A 16,680-nucleotide genomic window follows, 5' to 3' on the forward strand; every position below is an offset into this window, starting at 1 on the left:
CTTTTCAACCTTTTCACCCATTGTACCACTTTTAGGATATAGCAACATCCGAGTACCACCAGTCGCCTAACAAAGTGTCAAAAACTTGATGACCAAAAAAAAAAAAAAGGAAAAAAGTGATGAAGTACAGGTAGTCTTTGACTTACAACAGTTGGCTTAGTTACTGTTCGAAGTTACAATGGCACTGAAAAATGTGCCCCCCAAGCCACAGCCGAGCAACACACCTGCCTGCCTGCCCGGTGCCACTCTTCCTCCTGTCCAAGGTTTTGATTGTTGTGAGCATTTCTGTTGAGGATTGGCAGCAGGGGTGGGGTGGGGGATGTTTGGTTTTTATTCCCCCTGTCTGCTGGGTGGTTGCAGCAGGCTTTGGTCACTTCACATGATCCTGGGACACTGTGACCATAATAAATATGAATCAGTTGCCAAGCATCTGAATGTAAATCACAAGACCCTGGGGGTGCTGCAACATTCCAGCTGATCGGCGCTTTTTCTGGGCTCAGAAGTGCCAGGATCAGTGCCAAGCTCCAGCTGGAGCCTGGTGCTGATCCTGGCGCTTCCACTGAGCCCTGACAGCCCTTCAGCTCCAGCCATCTCTCAGGCTTGTGCAGTGCTGCCACCGGTTCAGCTCATTCCCCTCCTCCGCTACCACTTTTCTAGGATGGTTGTGTACCACCTGTCAAGTGCCAATGTACCACAGGTGGTACCCGTACCACTGGTTGAAAAGCCCTGCTCTATGAGAATCATCCCTGTTGGTTGGGACACAAGTGATGCCTTCATCTGTTATAGATTCTTAGGCATTCTTTGTATGACATCTCTCCCTTCATCTCACTACATCAACCCCATTTCTTAGGATCTGCTATTTTGTACATGCTGGCCGAAGGGATGGAAGAAGGTTCTTTATCAAACTTTGGTTTTCAATAATGCACTTTTTCCTTGTTTGAGAAGCCCCAAGAACATGTCTGCACTGGTAATGTTTGCTATAAGTGGAAGCAAGAATGTGACTCTATCAATGGAAAAAAAGGAATTGAAATGAAGTAGAGCTGGATTTTTCATTGCATACTGTCTTTTCATTGCTTCAAACTGCCTCAGAATTAATAAGCACCTACTGTTATAAGGTTAATGATTACTCCTCATTCAGTTGAACATTAAATCAGGGGTCCCAAACCCTGGTCCATGGGCCAGCACTGGTCTGCGCAATGCTAGAAACTGGTCCGCGCAAATAAGTGAAGCCCCATCCATGGGATGCAGGCAGCACACGTAACTTCACCCTCTCCGGTTCACGGAAAAACCTCTTCACAGATCTGGTCCCTGGTACCCAAAAGGTTGGTTTAAATTATTTCAGCATCAGCTTTAAGACACCTCTATCCATTTTTATAATTAGATGTGTGCTTTTTGCCTTCTGTTTCAAGTTCTAGTTTGAGTTGTGTTTTTAGCTGTTTTATTCTTTTAAATTCTATTCTTTTTAATATGGACAATTTTTAAAGAGTTTCTACAAACTTTTGTCAATATTGTGAAGTTAAAAGTTGCTAATAATGTCTAGTAAATGGTTTTACATTATTCCCTGCTTTGGCACTATTTATGAATATGTGAGCTACAGATTTTCAAAAAAATAACTATGAAGGCAAGAATGGAAAAGGAATTATTCTTGCATAATTCACTTAATAAATAAATGTGTTAAATTCAAACTGTATTTTTTTTTCATTATGAGGAGACAAGAAAACAAAAACATAATTTTTGCTGTGCAATTTTATACAGAATTCCTGAAAAAATTTCTATCATAATAAGGTTTGCTACTAGGATTATATACTAATGTTTGTAAATCTGGATTTTTCTCTAAAGCATGACATCAAAACAGACAATTTTCATTTATTTTTTAAATTTAATCAATTGTGAATTACAATAGAACATAAATTTTTAAAAAAATGTTCTACTGTAATACACAATTGATTCTGAAAGGACATTAATGAATCTTGATTATGATTATCCGTTCCTGTTTCAAGAAGAGTCCATTAGACTCTGTTTATTAACAGATATACTCTGTTTATTAATTCTCTTTGGTACAAGTTAACTCATAAATGAAAACAGCCATCAAGACACAGTGTTAACCTGATATAAGGTTAGTTTGGAAGGATGGGAAGAAAGTAAGGCTAAGAGATTGTAGTAGAGTTCAAATGTCCCTGTTACCTTCCTCTCCTTAGGATGCATTAAGGCCACAGACCTCGCATCTTTTATTTGTGTATCATTTCTGGACTGTTCAGCATGACTGTTTGAGTTTATATCCATGTAAGAACACTTCTGGAAGGCCTAGAGGATTAAAATAGGGCAGGTTATTAATAAACATTTCCCACCCCTGAGCCAATTCTTCCTTTGTAGGGAAATCATGTATACTCTTTCCCAGTGCTTTTTTTATTAAAAAAAAAAAAGGTGCCGGAACTCACACATGTCATACAACCCACCTTGCCTACCCTACAAGGTTCCATCCAAAAAAGGTGCCGGAACTCCGTTCTGGGTGTTCTATGAGAAAAAAAGCCCTGCTCTTTCCTGAATCAATTGATAAATTTTGTATGTGAACCTTAAGAATCACTGTCATCAATCAGGTCAAGCTAAACAGTGGAATAATCCATGGAAGAACTTTATTTATTATTTTACTAGCTAACTTTCAATACCTTAGCATTAAACACAAAATACCATAGTGCCTTTCCCCCGCCCCCCCAAACATAGATCTATGATGATTGTTCCAGAGAGGGGAATAAAAGATTTCTGACTGAAAACTGAAATTGCTGCTGCCAACACAAAGCTGGAGAACAAATGCAGTATTTTACAGCAGCTTCTTATTTCTAATACTTCACAGATCTATCAATTTGGATGTTGTCTCATTAAGTTCAAATCTAGAAAGGCGTGTCTGTTTTCCTTACCTGTAACCCGAACTTTGGATAAGTGTTTCTATCCAGTCATACATGTTCCATATATGTCTAATAAATAAATACTGAAAAGTTACTTTTTCATTATCATTTAACTGTGAATGGTGGTTTCAGGAGGCAGTTTCTAAAGAAGAACTATTTGTACCTTTGGTCTTTAAAAAATTCAAAAACTAAAACTACAGCCATTTTTTCCTCCCTCAAAAGTAGTTTAAGGGTCATGATATAAAAAATTAACTTTAATCTAAAGAAAACTCTTTAGACTAAAATTTCCTTTGCTTTGCTGATTTGTTCTGTTTCAATTATAGTTCAGTCCTGGTTTCACTACAAGCAGTCTAAACTGTTAGCATCAGAGAGTGCTACAAATCGCTCCTTTTTCTAGGCCTCAGCCTTCTGCTTTAATTAATACCAATAAAAGAACTAAACAATTATTTCTCTATACCAGTGACTTTAAGATACGTGACTTCAACTCCCAGAATTCCCCGGATACATTGATCTTCAAGCTGCTAAGGTTGAGAAGTACTGCTCTATAGCATTCTTCTTCAGCTTGAATCTTCTGAATTGATTGGACTAAAAATTCATTTACCCTTGCAGCCAGCATGAAACAGTAATGGAAGTTGTAGTTCAGTGAGTGTAGAAGAGTGGAAGTCTTCTCTAGAAAAGCTGGAGTTCATCTCCTACCTTAACATGAGCTAATACTTACAAGCAACAATAATATTAATGTAATATTGCTTTGTTCACACAAGATGCAATTTTCTGGAGGGGGAGGCAGGAGGGGAATCAGTATAGACTGCCTCACACTCACTACAATGGCATCATATTCCTGAAGACTACCTGTATATCCTAACTCCGTGGTGGCAAACCTACGGCGTGTGCACATGTGGCACACAGAGCCCTCTCTATGGGCATGCACGCTGTTGCCCCAGTCCTAGGCCTCTGTGTGCAAAAAAAAAAAAAGGTTCAATCAATTAATTTCAACTTCTCGCGGGAAAAAAAAGTTGGAATTGCTTGATTGAACTTTATTTTCAGTCCCACACAGTAGTGAAGGAAATGACATGTCAGAGCTAGAAAAAAGGTGCTGTGTGGGGGTGGGGGGAACGGCGGGAGCAGGGCACTCCATGCGAGGGGTGGGGTGGGGCTGGTTGCTTCCTTCCCCCTGCCAGACACCTGCCGAAACCACGCAGGGTAGGTTGCCGCTCCCGCCGAGATGCCCTCACTTCCCTGGAGTGTTGTTTTACTAACCTGCCTTTCAGCTGCATTCCATTTCTCCGTTCGCTTCTCAGCCTTCATCACATGTTGTGGGACAAAAAAAAAATCCATGAGATTTTCTAACTTCTTGTGAGATCTCACGAGAAGTTAGAAAGTCTCATGGAACTTTTTTTTCTTTTTTACCGATAGTCCCACAAACGCGTGGCGAAGGCTGAGAAGCGAATAGAGACGGAATGCAGCTGAATGGCAGGTTAGTAAAAAAACACTTGGGGTAGGCAAGGGCATCTGGGTGGAGGAGGGGTGGCAACCTTACCCTGCATGGTGGTGGGAGGGTTAACAGTGAGTGTGGGGCCCCAGGAGGAGCTGCATAAACCAGGTGGAGGGGAGGCCGGGCAGATTACGGGCGCTGGCAGAGGCGGCAGTCTGGAGGCTGATCACACATGCGAGTGGGAGAGCCGCGTGGGGCAGAGGCGCTGTCCAGGGCCAGAGGGGATGCTGGGCAGATTGTGGGCACTGGCAGTGGCGGCAATGCAGAAGCCTATCACACGTGCCAGTGGGACAGCTGCACAGGACAGAGGTGCTGCCCAGGACCGGAGGGGAGGCTGGGCAGATTGCAGGCACCAGCAGTGGTGGTGGCACAGAAGCCAATTGCATGCATGAGCGGGACAGTCGCACGGGGTAGAGGCACTGTCTGGCACCCACAATCTGCCCGGCCTACCCTCCAGCCCTGGGCAGCGCCTTTGCCCCTCACAGCTGTCCTGCTCACGTGTGCAATCGGCCTCCAAGCAGAAGTTGCGCAATGGGGACATGTATCTGGGCAGCTCGGGTGAGAAGAAGGTGGGCTTCATAGGGCTGGACCCCTACACCCCTGAGTCCTCCCGTGATGGGGCTCTGATGATTGCCAGCTCTGAGGGTGGCGATGGGCGGTGAATGCAGATCAATCCTCAGCAAGCCCCGTTTGCCGCCTCCTGCCCAATGTCGCTGCCATGAAGCCATGGAACAAGCCAGGCAGAGGTAAGGAACTGGGTTGGGGCAGTGGGAGAAAGCACTCTGCGAGGTTTGGGTCTGATGAACATGGGCTACTGCCTCACTTTCTGTGCCATGCCCTGCCAGGGCTGGGCTAGACTGGGTGCGGAGCCTCCTCACTTCTTCCCGTGTGGACATTGGGAGCGCCCACCCCACTTACCACTCGTCCCGGGGTACCTGCCACCATCCTGTGCTCTCCAACCCATTGCAGGCCAGCTGGGCGCACCAAGCTCGGGCCTCAGCAGATGGAGGCCGGAGGGGAGCGAGAGTCACGGCTGCCCGGCTCCTGCGCCTGAGGATGCGTGTAGGGAGAGGCGCCACCCAGCTTGGTAAGCCGTGGTCCACCCGCAGAAGAAGCAGAAGGATGGAGGAGGGCTGCCCGGGGATGTGCACAGGGCTGGCCACGGGGGGAATCTGACCAGCCTCAGCCTGGGGGGGGTAGAGGCTGAGGGAGCCTGAAGGGAGGTATCCCATTATGCCTGCCTGGCTGGCAATGGGCTGGAGAGCGCGGGATGGTGGCAACTGCCCCGGGACGAGTGGCAGCCAGAGTGGGTGCTCTCGATGTCCACGCAAGAAGTCTCCACGCCCAGTCCAGCTCAGTCCCGGCACAGCACAGAAAGTGAGGCAGCAGCCCTATGTTTGTCCCCGTGCGCAAGTGCACCCCCGCCCTGCCAGGCAAGCGGAGCCATGGTATCTTTGGCAGAAGAGCACAGGTGGTAGCGGAAGGCATGAGGAGCCCTGATTCCAGCACAGCCCCTCCCCACTCTCCTCCTCCCTCCCTGCTGAGCAAGATGCCCTCCTGCCCACTGCCCCACCCGCTAGAGCAACATTAAGCTGGCCACACCCACTCTGGCCATGTCCACCCAGTCTGCTGGCAACTCCCGACCTACTGGCATTATTACATTGGCAACCGAAGCCCTGTTGAAGAACTGTGCAATCATCTACTTGCTAAGATGGCTGATGGTCCTGATGTCCAAGATAGACACTAGTTTATGAATATTTGTCTTCTATTGACTATAAAAGGAAAAGTAACTGCAAAGATTGTCCGGCCAGCTTTAAAAGTGCAGTCAATATAAAAAACCTACAACATACAGTTGAGCAAATGTCCATCTCAACAATTTTCATTGGAAGAATTGGAATGCAATTCAAATTTGGCCAATTATGCTTTCCATAAAAATAGCTTCTACTTTATAATAATACGTTTATTTTGATAAATCTTTAATCCTGAATTATTTTTTCCTTGGCTCTCAATCTGTTTCAAAATTTAAATCCCAGGAATTCAAATAAAATCTTTGGTATCTTTAGAGTGTAACAAATAAAATCCTCAACAATGTCCAGGTTAACTTCCCTCCCTTTGAATTAAGTTGCAATGAGGTTTGAACCAAACAACTATGTTTAAAACAAAAAAAGAATTTAATTTAATTTAATATTTGCATTTGTATACCGCCCTTTCCCTGAGGACTCAGGGCGGTTTACAGGGAATTAAAATCGAAACATACAAAAGTTAAAACCAATTAAAAAAGCATTAAATTCACCCTGTAGATTAAAACCCCAGTTAAAATTTTCTCCTCAGCCTGGGCCCGAGAGCTCAAAGAGCCAGGTCTTCAGGCCCCGGCGGAATGATCGTAGGTCGGGAGCAGTCCTCAGCTCTACCGGCAGCTGGTTCCAGAGGGCAGGCGCTCCCACTGAGAAGGCCCTATCCCTGGGTGTCACCCGCCGGCAATCTCTCACCGGCGGAACCCTGAGCAGACCCTCCCTGTGGGAGCGCACTGGGCGAAGGGCGTTTGATGCCGGCAGCAGGTGTTCCCTCAAATAACCCGGACCCAGGCCATGTAGGGCTTTATAGGTGATAACCAGCACCTTGAATTTCACCCGGAGGGCAACCGGAAGCCAATGCAGCTCGCGGAGTAGAGGTGTTACATGGGAGTATCGGGAAACCCCCATTACAACTCGCGCGGCCGCATTCTGCACCAGTTGAAGCCTCCGAGTGGTCTTCAAGGGCAGCCCCATGTAGAGAGCGTTGCAGTAGTCCAAACGGGAGGTCACAAGCGCATGAGTGACCGTGCGTAGGGCGTCTCGGTCCAGATAGGGACGCAACTGGCGCACCAGGCGAACCTGTGCAAAAGCCCCCCTGGTCACGGCTCCTATGTGATCTTCAAAATTGAGCCGTGAATCCAGGAGGACGCCCAAGTTGCGAGCCCTATCAACGGGGGGTAACACCTCACCCCCCATCGTTAGAGGTGGAATAACTTGGTTAACCCGAGACGCCGATATGCACAGCCACTCAGTCTTGGCGGGATTGAGACGAAGCCTGTTTCTCCCCATCCAGACCTGAACCACCTCCAGGCACCGGGACATCACGGAGAGGGCATCACTGGGTTGGTTCGGGGTGGAAAGAAAAAGTTGGGTATCATCAGCGTACTGGTGATACCCCACCCCAAAACCACGAATGATCTCGCCCAGCGGCTTCATGTAGATGTTGAACAGGAGGGGCGAGAGAACCGACCCCTGAGGGACTCCACAAATGAGAGACCTCGGGGCGGATCTCTGCCCTCCTGTCAACACCGACTGCGAGCGGCCCTGGAGGTAGGAGGAGAACCACCGTAAAACGGTGCCTCCCACTCCCAGCCCCCTGAGACGCCGCAGCAGGATACCATGGTCGATGGTATCGAAAGCCGCTGAGAGATCTAATAGGACCAGGACAGAGGAGCAACCCCTGTCCCTAGCCCTCCAGAGATCATTCACCAGCGCGACCAATGCCGTCTCCGTGCTGTGTCCAGGCCTGAAGCCCGATTGGTACGGGTCCAGATAATCAGTTTCCTCCAGGAACAGAGGGAGCTGATGCGCCACCACACTCTCAACAACCTTCGCCAGGAAGCGAAGGTTGGAGACTGGACGATAGTTGTTTAAAACAGCCGGGTCCAAAGCAGGCTTCTTGAGGAGGGGTCTCACCACCGCCTCCTTCAAGGCGGCAGGGAAGACACCCTCCTTCAAAGAAGCAGTTATTACTGCATGGAACCAGCCTCGTGTTCCCTCCCGAGCCGCATAAGCTAGCCAGGAGGGGCACGGATCCAACAAACAGGTGGTGGAGCTCAGTCTCCCCATGATCCTGTCCACATCATCAGGGGAAACAGGGTCGAACTCAGTCCAGATAACGTGCTCAAGACCGCCTGATTCCTCCACATCAGACTCTGCCCAGTCAGAGTCCAAGCCGGTCCGGATCCGAGCGATTTTGTCCGTCAGATGATGACTAAACTCCTCGGCTCGTCCCTGCAAGGGATCCTCCCTCACCTCCTGGTTAAGGAGGGAGCGAGTCACCCTAAACAGGGCGGCCGGGCGATTATCTGCGGACGCGACAAGGGCGGCAAAGTAGTTAGACTTCGCCGTCCTTATCGCCGCAAGATAAGACCTTATGAAGGTTCTTAACTGCAATCGGTCGGATTCGGATCGGCTGGATCTCCAACCGCTCTCTAGACCTCGTCTCCGACGCTTCATCTCCCGGAGCTCCACAGAAAACCATGGAGCCCAACGGGATCAGAGGTCGCATGGGTACAACACAGTCGAGTACCCTGGTGGCAGCCGTTTCCCAGGCCTCCACCAGAGCATCGACTGGGCTGTGGGTAAGGGTGATAGGTATCGGCCCAAGCGCCCTCTGGAACCGGTCCGGGTCCATTAGGCGCCTGGGGCGGAACCACCTGGTCGGATGCTTAAATGAGAAAAATTTAGGAACAATTTATCTTAATCTTATCCCAATCACTTACTTTGGTGACCAATGTCTAAATATGAACCATGGGACTGGATAGCCCTAGTTCTGCTTCAAATTCCCTCCCATCATTCCAGGGAAACTTCTTCATTCTCTTGTATTGCCTTCGAGGTTCCCTTAGAAAAGCTACATACCACTTTAGGCAAACTGATAAGCTCAGCCTCATACCTGTAGTTCTGCCATTATTTTGTCTCCTTCTTCTTCCTCTTCATCCTTTATTGGTGTGCTGACTGATTGAAGAGAGACATTTTTTTCTGGGAAAAGTTTGGATGGTGTTCCTTGAACAGAATCTTCACTGCTTCCCTAAATTGCATGATAACAAGAAAGGAGAAAGTTATAATTCATCTGATTTATATACTGTTCACATAATTATCTCAATGTTCTTATTTGGTGTTCTGGAGACATCTGGGCTTTACCCCATCCTTCTAAAGACAGGCATCCCTTATTATCAAATCTGGACAGGAGGCACATTGTTGGGGCTCTTCTTTGCCTGCATCCTATTGGATTTCACTCATTTTTGCACCATGGTTGCCGATTTTACATAAGTAAAACTATCAATGCATGATGCAGCACAAGTTTGTTTTTTCAGTCAACTTATCGCATAGTCTGGTACTGATATGGAGGCTGAGAAGAAGCAGCTGGACATAATCACCCAGATGGCTTTTTTGTTTAATGGAGGACTAGAATCTTAACTACTATGCCATATTAGCCTTTTGGGATTTTACACATAGATGTAGTCCTTGACTTATGACCATAATGGAGCCTGTCTATTATGCTTGCAAGTCATGATCATAAATCTGTGTCATCACATGATTGACCCAATTTTATGATTTTTTTTTGCAGTGGTCATTAAGTGAATCACCATGATTAAGTGCATCAGCAGTCATTAAGCAAATGCTGCAATTAAGGGAATCCATTATTTGCCGTGTAGAGTTTTTGCTGAAGACTGGAGTTTGGGGCAAAAATGTAAATTGCAATCATGTGTTGGCAGGATGCTACAAATCAGTTACTAAACGCCCAAAATGCAGTCACATGATTGCAATGTGTGTGAGACCATCAAAACTTTGGAACTGGGTTATAAGTACCTTTTGGGGGGATGCATCGTAACTTTGAATTGTCACTAAGCAACTATTTGTAAGTCTAAGACTATCTGCATTTGACTAAAATATTTTCAGGTACTTTGATTTTCTTATTTTAGTTTGAAACTAACAGATGGTTAAAGGAGAATATTCTGAAATCATTTTGATGGAACTGCTCTGATTCATTTTGTCCCTTTGTATAAGATATATGAGCTTTTTCAAGGTGCAAATCCTTCCTTAAACATACACAGAAATGAAGCAGCATGAGTGAGATTGTATATTGGTAAGATAGCAGAAAGGCTAAGTCCTATGTGCTGGGAATAACCTGTTAGTTAATGGTTATAATTATGGTAGCGGGGGCACTTTCCCATACAGTGCTAGCAGCCCCACCTATTAAATAAAAATAAATAAATAAATAAATATGGTTTTAAATCTTATTTTAAAATTTCTTGCCTGTTTAGATCATACCTCCCCTCCTCCCAGTACTTAATTCAAAGTGATGTAAAAATAAGCTAGATACTATCTGGTCCCAAAATATTTCCTGTTTTGGACATCTGAGGTGCCTCCATCATCAAACCTTGGAGATAGTGTTATCTTTCCTGGCTGTATAACTGACTTCACTCAGTCTTGTGCTTAATCCAGATCCTAGCACATAGCTTCGCCGTGGAGGTGGAGGAGGTGGAGACTTCACTGCCTTTTCCAGCTCCTGTTCTGTTTTGGGACTATCTTCTGAAAAATCAAAGATTATCTCCAATGAAGTGGTTTCATACAGTCTATTGCAAGATAGACTCTTGCGTCAAGTTTAGAATTATGTAATCCATTTTTTTCCACATTTGATAGGTAAGATAGAAATTTAAACAAAGGAAATTTGCTAATTGCTTTTGGCGAAATACATTTTTTTATGTTGATGTAGTTCCAGCAGCAAACCAAAACTAAGCAAGACGGAAGAGCAAAAATTTGTAATGTAGCATTTTCATTCTAGTTAATGTTGACAAGATCAACAAACATTTAGCTGAATTAGAGCTGACTGGTATAAGAACTGTACAACATTAAGGACCTATCTATCCATGGTTATCTGCAGAATTGGGTGAAAAAAAAAGGCCAAGTGGTGGCCATACTGGTGCATCACGTGTAAAAAGCAGGAGTAGTTTTGATTACATCGTCACTGCCACCATCTTGACTTTTTTGTGCAGCCCACTGCCCTTGTCCCTGTCCTTCTTGCTTTCCTTTTCTCCCTCTCCTACTTTGTCCAATTCAGACTGTAAAACTGAGGATGAGAAATCCTGCTTTAATTCATCTGATAGTGGGCCACAGGTGTTTCTTACAGATGGAAGAATAAACTTTAATTACCAGATACTTGTGCTGCATCAGCTTTGGGTGAGACAGTTGCTTGCAAAGGTACATCAAGGTTTGGGATTGACTTCATAATGTTTGCTTGAGCTTCTTCTAGGAGTTTTTCAAATTCCTGCCCGTCGTAATGATCCAGATTCTGCCTTTTCTCTTCCCATTTCTTCTCTGCTTTCTGAAAAAAAAAGAAAGACAACAAATCCTAATCATATACTGAATTCTGCATTGCATGAAGCAAATAGGAAGGGTGCTATGAATTCTCCTACTATCTCTGTATTTGATGACGGTGGGATAAAATACTCTGCACGTATTAGTAGATACTGTTCAAAAAGATGATTCAATCAGACCCCTTTGATGTTGCATCAGCCAGTTCTGTTTGCCAGCTTCCCCAGAAAGAAGGCCATAAGCAGGTGAACTTTGTGGAGTGGGACTCTGGTACAGGTTGCTGATAACCAGTGGTTAATTGGTGAATTCCTCATTAGGGTTTGAATCATGGAGAGCAAACTCAGGAAGAGTTGTGTGTCATTTCCCTATAAGGGCTGTGCCACTAATGCTCAACACTGACTAATATTCATTACTCTTGGCTTATATATTTTGCAAAAACATCATATACTAGAAAAAGATGCATGCATACAAACTCAAGCAACCAATCAATGTGATATATATAGGAAACATGGACATAAAATACATATGGAAAAACATTTCTATAGAAATGCATATATTGGGACTAAAAAGATAAATTCTTTTTAGAGTTGATCCCAACTCTTGTTGGCTTCATGGACATCTTCATGTAATTTTCTTGAAAACAAAGGTTGAATAAAAAAAGTATTTTTAAGAAAGCAATATATAACTGTTTTACTACAGAGTTGTGTTTAAAACATGCAAAATGCATATGCCAAAGAAAACTGCACACCAAAATAAACCACTTTTTGCATTTTTTAAAAAAAAATTGCAGAAAAGTTGAAACAAAATCAAATAAACATTATATTGATACTGTATATTCAAGCAGAGAGATCCTAAATGTTGAGTACACCAGGTCTGAGATAATTTATAACTATCATAATTATTTGATCCCTTAAGATCAAACCCAGAATTAATGCTATGTAACTATACTTCAGCCCTCTGCTTTGAAATAAAATACCTCAATTGAGAGAGCTCTGTTCCTTGTACTGGCATTGTGAAGTTCTTCAATAAAAAGATTTTGCATATTGTTGTTCACAGTAACAGGGGGTGAATGAGGCACCTGCATTTGCTGGGTATTGACTGTGGTCACTGTTGTTGATTCCATATAGGTTGGAGAGCTTGATGTAGTTGTAGGTGCCCCTGGGAAATTGGTCAGAGGAGAATTTGGGACTTGACTGACCAATGTGAATGAATGCTGTGACTGATGGGTGACCACTGGAGAGCTTTGTGCATGATGCACTGTCACAGTGGAAATGGGAATCATTTCAGATTTAACAGACGTTTCGGCTGGGGGTTCAGCAGCATTCTGCTGCAATTGTTGTTTGTTGGTGGTTTCTTCTTGATTTTTCAGAACTTCTGCTGCAGTGGCCTTCTCCATCGCAGTATATTGGGCAGCTTGTGATGGATCCACACCTTTGAGCAAGCTATCTGTAACATGCCTGCAAAAAAAAGAGGTTGTCAGCCTATGAAGTATAGCTAGCAGTCTCCCAATGTCATTTCAAGAAAAGGCTCCCTAAAATGATGTCTATCTGTCTGTCTAGCTAGCTAACTATCCTCTAGCTATCATCTAACTATCTTGTATAAGGCCATTTAACTCTCTTCCCCTCCCCCCCAAATATTAACCATGTGGATTAGAAAAATTAAATGCACTTTTTCAAATTAGTGCCTTCAAGATATGTTGGACTGCTGATTCCCTAAGTCATGGCTTTCATGGCTCTTGGCTATAGCAAGAATGGACATTTTTTTCTGGACCCTAAAGCTGATTTTTTTTATGGTCATGATCACCACAATCCTCAGATGATTTTTTTTTAAATTGTCTGAGGACTGTGGTGATCATGGCCATAAAAAAGTGTGTGGAATTAAAATTTTCTACCTCTTTCAAAACCCAGGTGTGGTATGTGTAAGATGTTTAAGAAAGACCAGTGAACAATTGATGCATCTGTTTTCTATTTATTATAGGGGGAATAAAAACAAGCCTGTAATTTTCACATTGTCTAATCTTGAGCTCTGCGGTTAGATATTTTTAACAAACTGATTCAGGTTTATTACAACATTTTTTTTTAGTGGCAAAATATATCCAAACTATCTCACAAGCGGATCCCTTTGTTAAGGATCCTGAAGAGAGAAAAAAATATCTTATATTTTGCAAAAAACATTTCAGCATTTTTTTTTAAACAACGGCCTAACTCAATGAAGGGCAATTCTGAGAGGTGAGTTCAAATGTGAAGATTAGCTCAGATCTGTGGGCTGAATCCTCAATATCTTTTTAAAAAAGCAGCTTTTGCTTATACTACACCCACCCACCCAGGTTGAAAATTGAGAGGATAGTGCTTAAAGGAATACAGGCAAGGAGAACCAGCTGATCAATACCATCAATTTATTCATCATCCTGAAACCTAAACTATCATTTTGAAATTACGTTCCCTGTTCTGAAAACCAAATCTTTTTCAAGTAGGTAGAAAACATGAGGTGTTGTTAGGTAGAAAAACAAATTTGCATAATTGGAATGCAGAGTTGCATAACAACATCTTCTAGTTTCAGGATCATCACACAATTTGCTACAGCTTTGGATACGCTCATCTGAAAGAAGACATCCTTAGCAGAAGAGTTATGGATCCAGCTAGTTGGATGAGGATTGTGGTAGGAGATTCAAACTCTTAGCAGCCTGATGTAATGATCCTTTACTGGGATGTCAGTGTGGTTTTAAATGGGTCCTTCACTAGGCTGCAATGCCTTCCTTTTTTCTATTTCCCATCTGAGGCACCATTAACAACAAGAAAATCTAACAGAGGTCAATATGAATTTACAGTATACTTGCCATATTCTGAGTGTGAGTATCCAGATCCCCAGCAGATGGGATCAAAGAGTTTCTACATTATTTTGTTGAAATCAAGCGAGCAGAATTTTGCAATCTAGATAAAGTAGCCTTAAATAACATATTAAACCTTTCTGCTGGGTTAATTAATCCCCTAGGGGCAATGAAAATAATTAAGAACTGGATAGTGACAATTGGGCTGATCCTAACCAATTAGATTCATGAAAAGGAAGCAATACAGCTTCCTTAAATATAGTTGATTTTATCTTACTAAGTCACACCAACACTAACTGATATAAAAAGGATTCTACTTTGGGATTGGCTATATGATCATACAAATTTATTATTTTCTTAGATTTTGAATGTTTGTATATAAGGAAAAATTTTAATAGGATAGATTGTGAAAATATCCACTGTCTTTCTGGAGTATAAGTGATGAATAATTATGAATATGTTGGATATATGAATGGCATAAATTTCAAATGATTGGAGTATGTTAAACAAGTATCACCTTCGGAGTGTGGTCAGGATCTCTGTCATGCTCCGGACTCTCTTCAGTAAAAGATCTAGTTTATGAGGTTCTTCTTTTAAAAATCTCACAGCCTCCACCTCAATACGGAGAATGGCTCTCATTTTATTCTGCAGTGTTGGAAATTCACCTGTGGAAATAAGAACCCATGAGCTACTTCTGAAATGCAAGACAGACTAAGTTCCCATATCATATTTTTTATTTTATTTTATTTATTTTTTTATTTTAATTCAGACTCAGGGCGGCTTACAAGCTTAGCAGTATTAAAGCTGCCACTTCGTCAAACTTAGTTGTGGAGTAAATTATATTCAGCCATCAAGTACAGATAGTAAATCATACTATTTTAGTTTAGAATAAGTTCAGTCAGTGTTGTCTAGTGGTTAGCATACTGGATTGGGACCAGAAGTACTCAAGTTCAAGCCCATTCAACGTGGCACTGATTGGATCATTTTAGTTCACTTATTCTTTTTCAGACTAAAGGCTTTCAAAAGAATGTGGCAAGGGTTAAAATGAGGGGTGACCTCACATTATTTTTTTGAACTATTTAGAGGTGAGGCAGCATATATAGATATAAAAGCAAGGAAACAAATTACAGTTTGGCTTACTATCAGTGCAAGCCAGTGTTAGATCTAGCCAGTGTTAGAGGCATGGGGTTATTACTCAAATAGTATAGGAAAAGGATAGGAGAGGGAGATTCCAGCTTTTGAATCTGTATCTTCATGTGCAAGTACTTGGTGGAAAAATTCAGTTTTGAGTGAAGAGAGTGCACAGACTATTATCCGGATGTCTGATAAATTCAGTGTTACTTTATCTTACAAATTACCTAGCAAATATTTCTTGATTTTTACTCTTGTAGAGTATATAAAGAGCTTTTCCTTTTACTCTTGAAGTAGAATACTATGAAAGGGGTGAGGAGGGAAGTGATAAAAACAGCATTACTTCACTTTAAAACTTATCAGAATCCAAGAGAGAGCTATTCAGATGTACACATAGAGTAGATATTCATGCATGCGTTGAGGCTTTTTTAACTGGGATAAGAAATCAATATGCAGTAAATAATATCAACCTGGAGCATGTAGGACTAGTGGGATGCCCTATTTAGGGAATATGTAGAGCAGTGTTTCTCAACCTTGCTGGGGAATTCTGGGAGTTGAAATTAACATATCTTAAAATTGCCAAGGTTAAGAGAAACAGGTTGCCAACTCCAGTTCTACCTTCTATCATCCTATTTTCAATTTCCCTAGCACAGAAGTAGGTCTTGAGCTTTCCTCACCTTAATCTCACCCTCAAAATTATCTCCGTTCTAAGATCCATGTCCCAATCCTAGGCACATGGACTTGGACTTAAGTCCCACTGACCTCACTGTAACTTACTTCCAATGTACTTGATGAAAAATGGAGCATAAGAAGAACCTAGGCAATGTTAGTTAGATACTTAAACCAAAGGGGGGAATAAAACCTAAATGCACCTTTGAGGGTGGCAACTGCCTCTCCAACTTGCCGCAGGAGGAAAGCTCCATCTTCAACATCTTTCAGTGTTACTGTTCTGTTAGATGTCAAAGATTCCTTCTTCAGATCTTCAACAAAACTTTCTAGCTCACTGGAAAAGTAGAAGAATTGAATTGGATGTGAGGACAGCTTAACAGAGAAGACCAATTCTCAGAAACTGGAATGCTTCTAGTTTCCATCCCTAAGTTGGAAATTCTTGTTTTATGTCAGAATATTGCATTAAAAATGTTTCATACCCTCCCTATTTTTTGGATTTTATCTTCTATACTTCTGAGGCAGCATTGCCAAAGGTGGAGAACTACA

General features: G+C 42.9%; 1 protein-coding gene across 10 annotated transcripts in view; it reads right to left on the reverse strand.

Moving 5' to 3' along the window:
* Positions 1-16,680, reverse strand: part of KIAA1217 — a 232,825-nt gene that overhangs the window by 31,154 nt on the left and 184,991 nt on the right. For 7 of the 10 annotated variants that reach the window (XM_083376374.1, XM_083376368.1, XM_083376370.1 and 4 more), the window contains 7 exons: positions 16,338-16,468; positions 14,852-14,999; positions 12,484-12,964; positions 11,346-11,517; positions 10,573-10,724; positions 9,085-9,219; positions 2,185-2,304 (listed from right to left, as the gene is read on the reverse strand). In XM_083376374.1, the coding sequence (XP_083232500.1) occupies positions 2,185-2,304; positions 9,085-9,219; positions 10,573-10,724; positions 11,346-11,517; positions 12,484-12,964; positions 14,852-14,999; positions 16,338-16,468 (1,339 nt within the window). The remainder of the gene's footprint in view (positions 1-2,184; positions 2,305-9,084; positions 9,220-10,572; positions 10,725-11,345; positions 11,518-12,483; positions 12,965-14,851; positions 15,000-16,337; positions 16,469-16,680) is intronic. The other 3 variants (XM_083376369.1, XM_083376372.1, XM_083376371.1) reach the window with 3 other exon arrangements.

Source organism: Vipera ursinii (assembly GCF_947247035.1).
Source record: "Vipera ursinii genome assembly, chromosome: Z".
Classification (NCBI taxonomy): Eukaryota; Metazoa; Chordata; class Lepidosauria; order Squamata; family Viperidae; genus Vipera; species Vipera ursinii.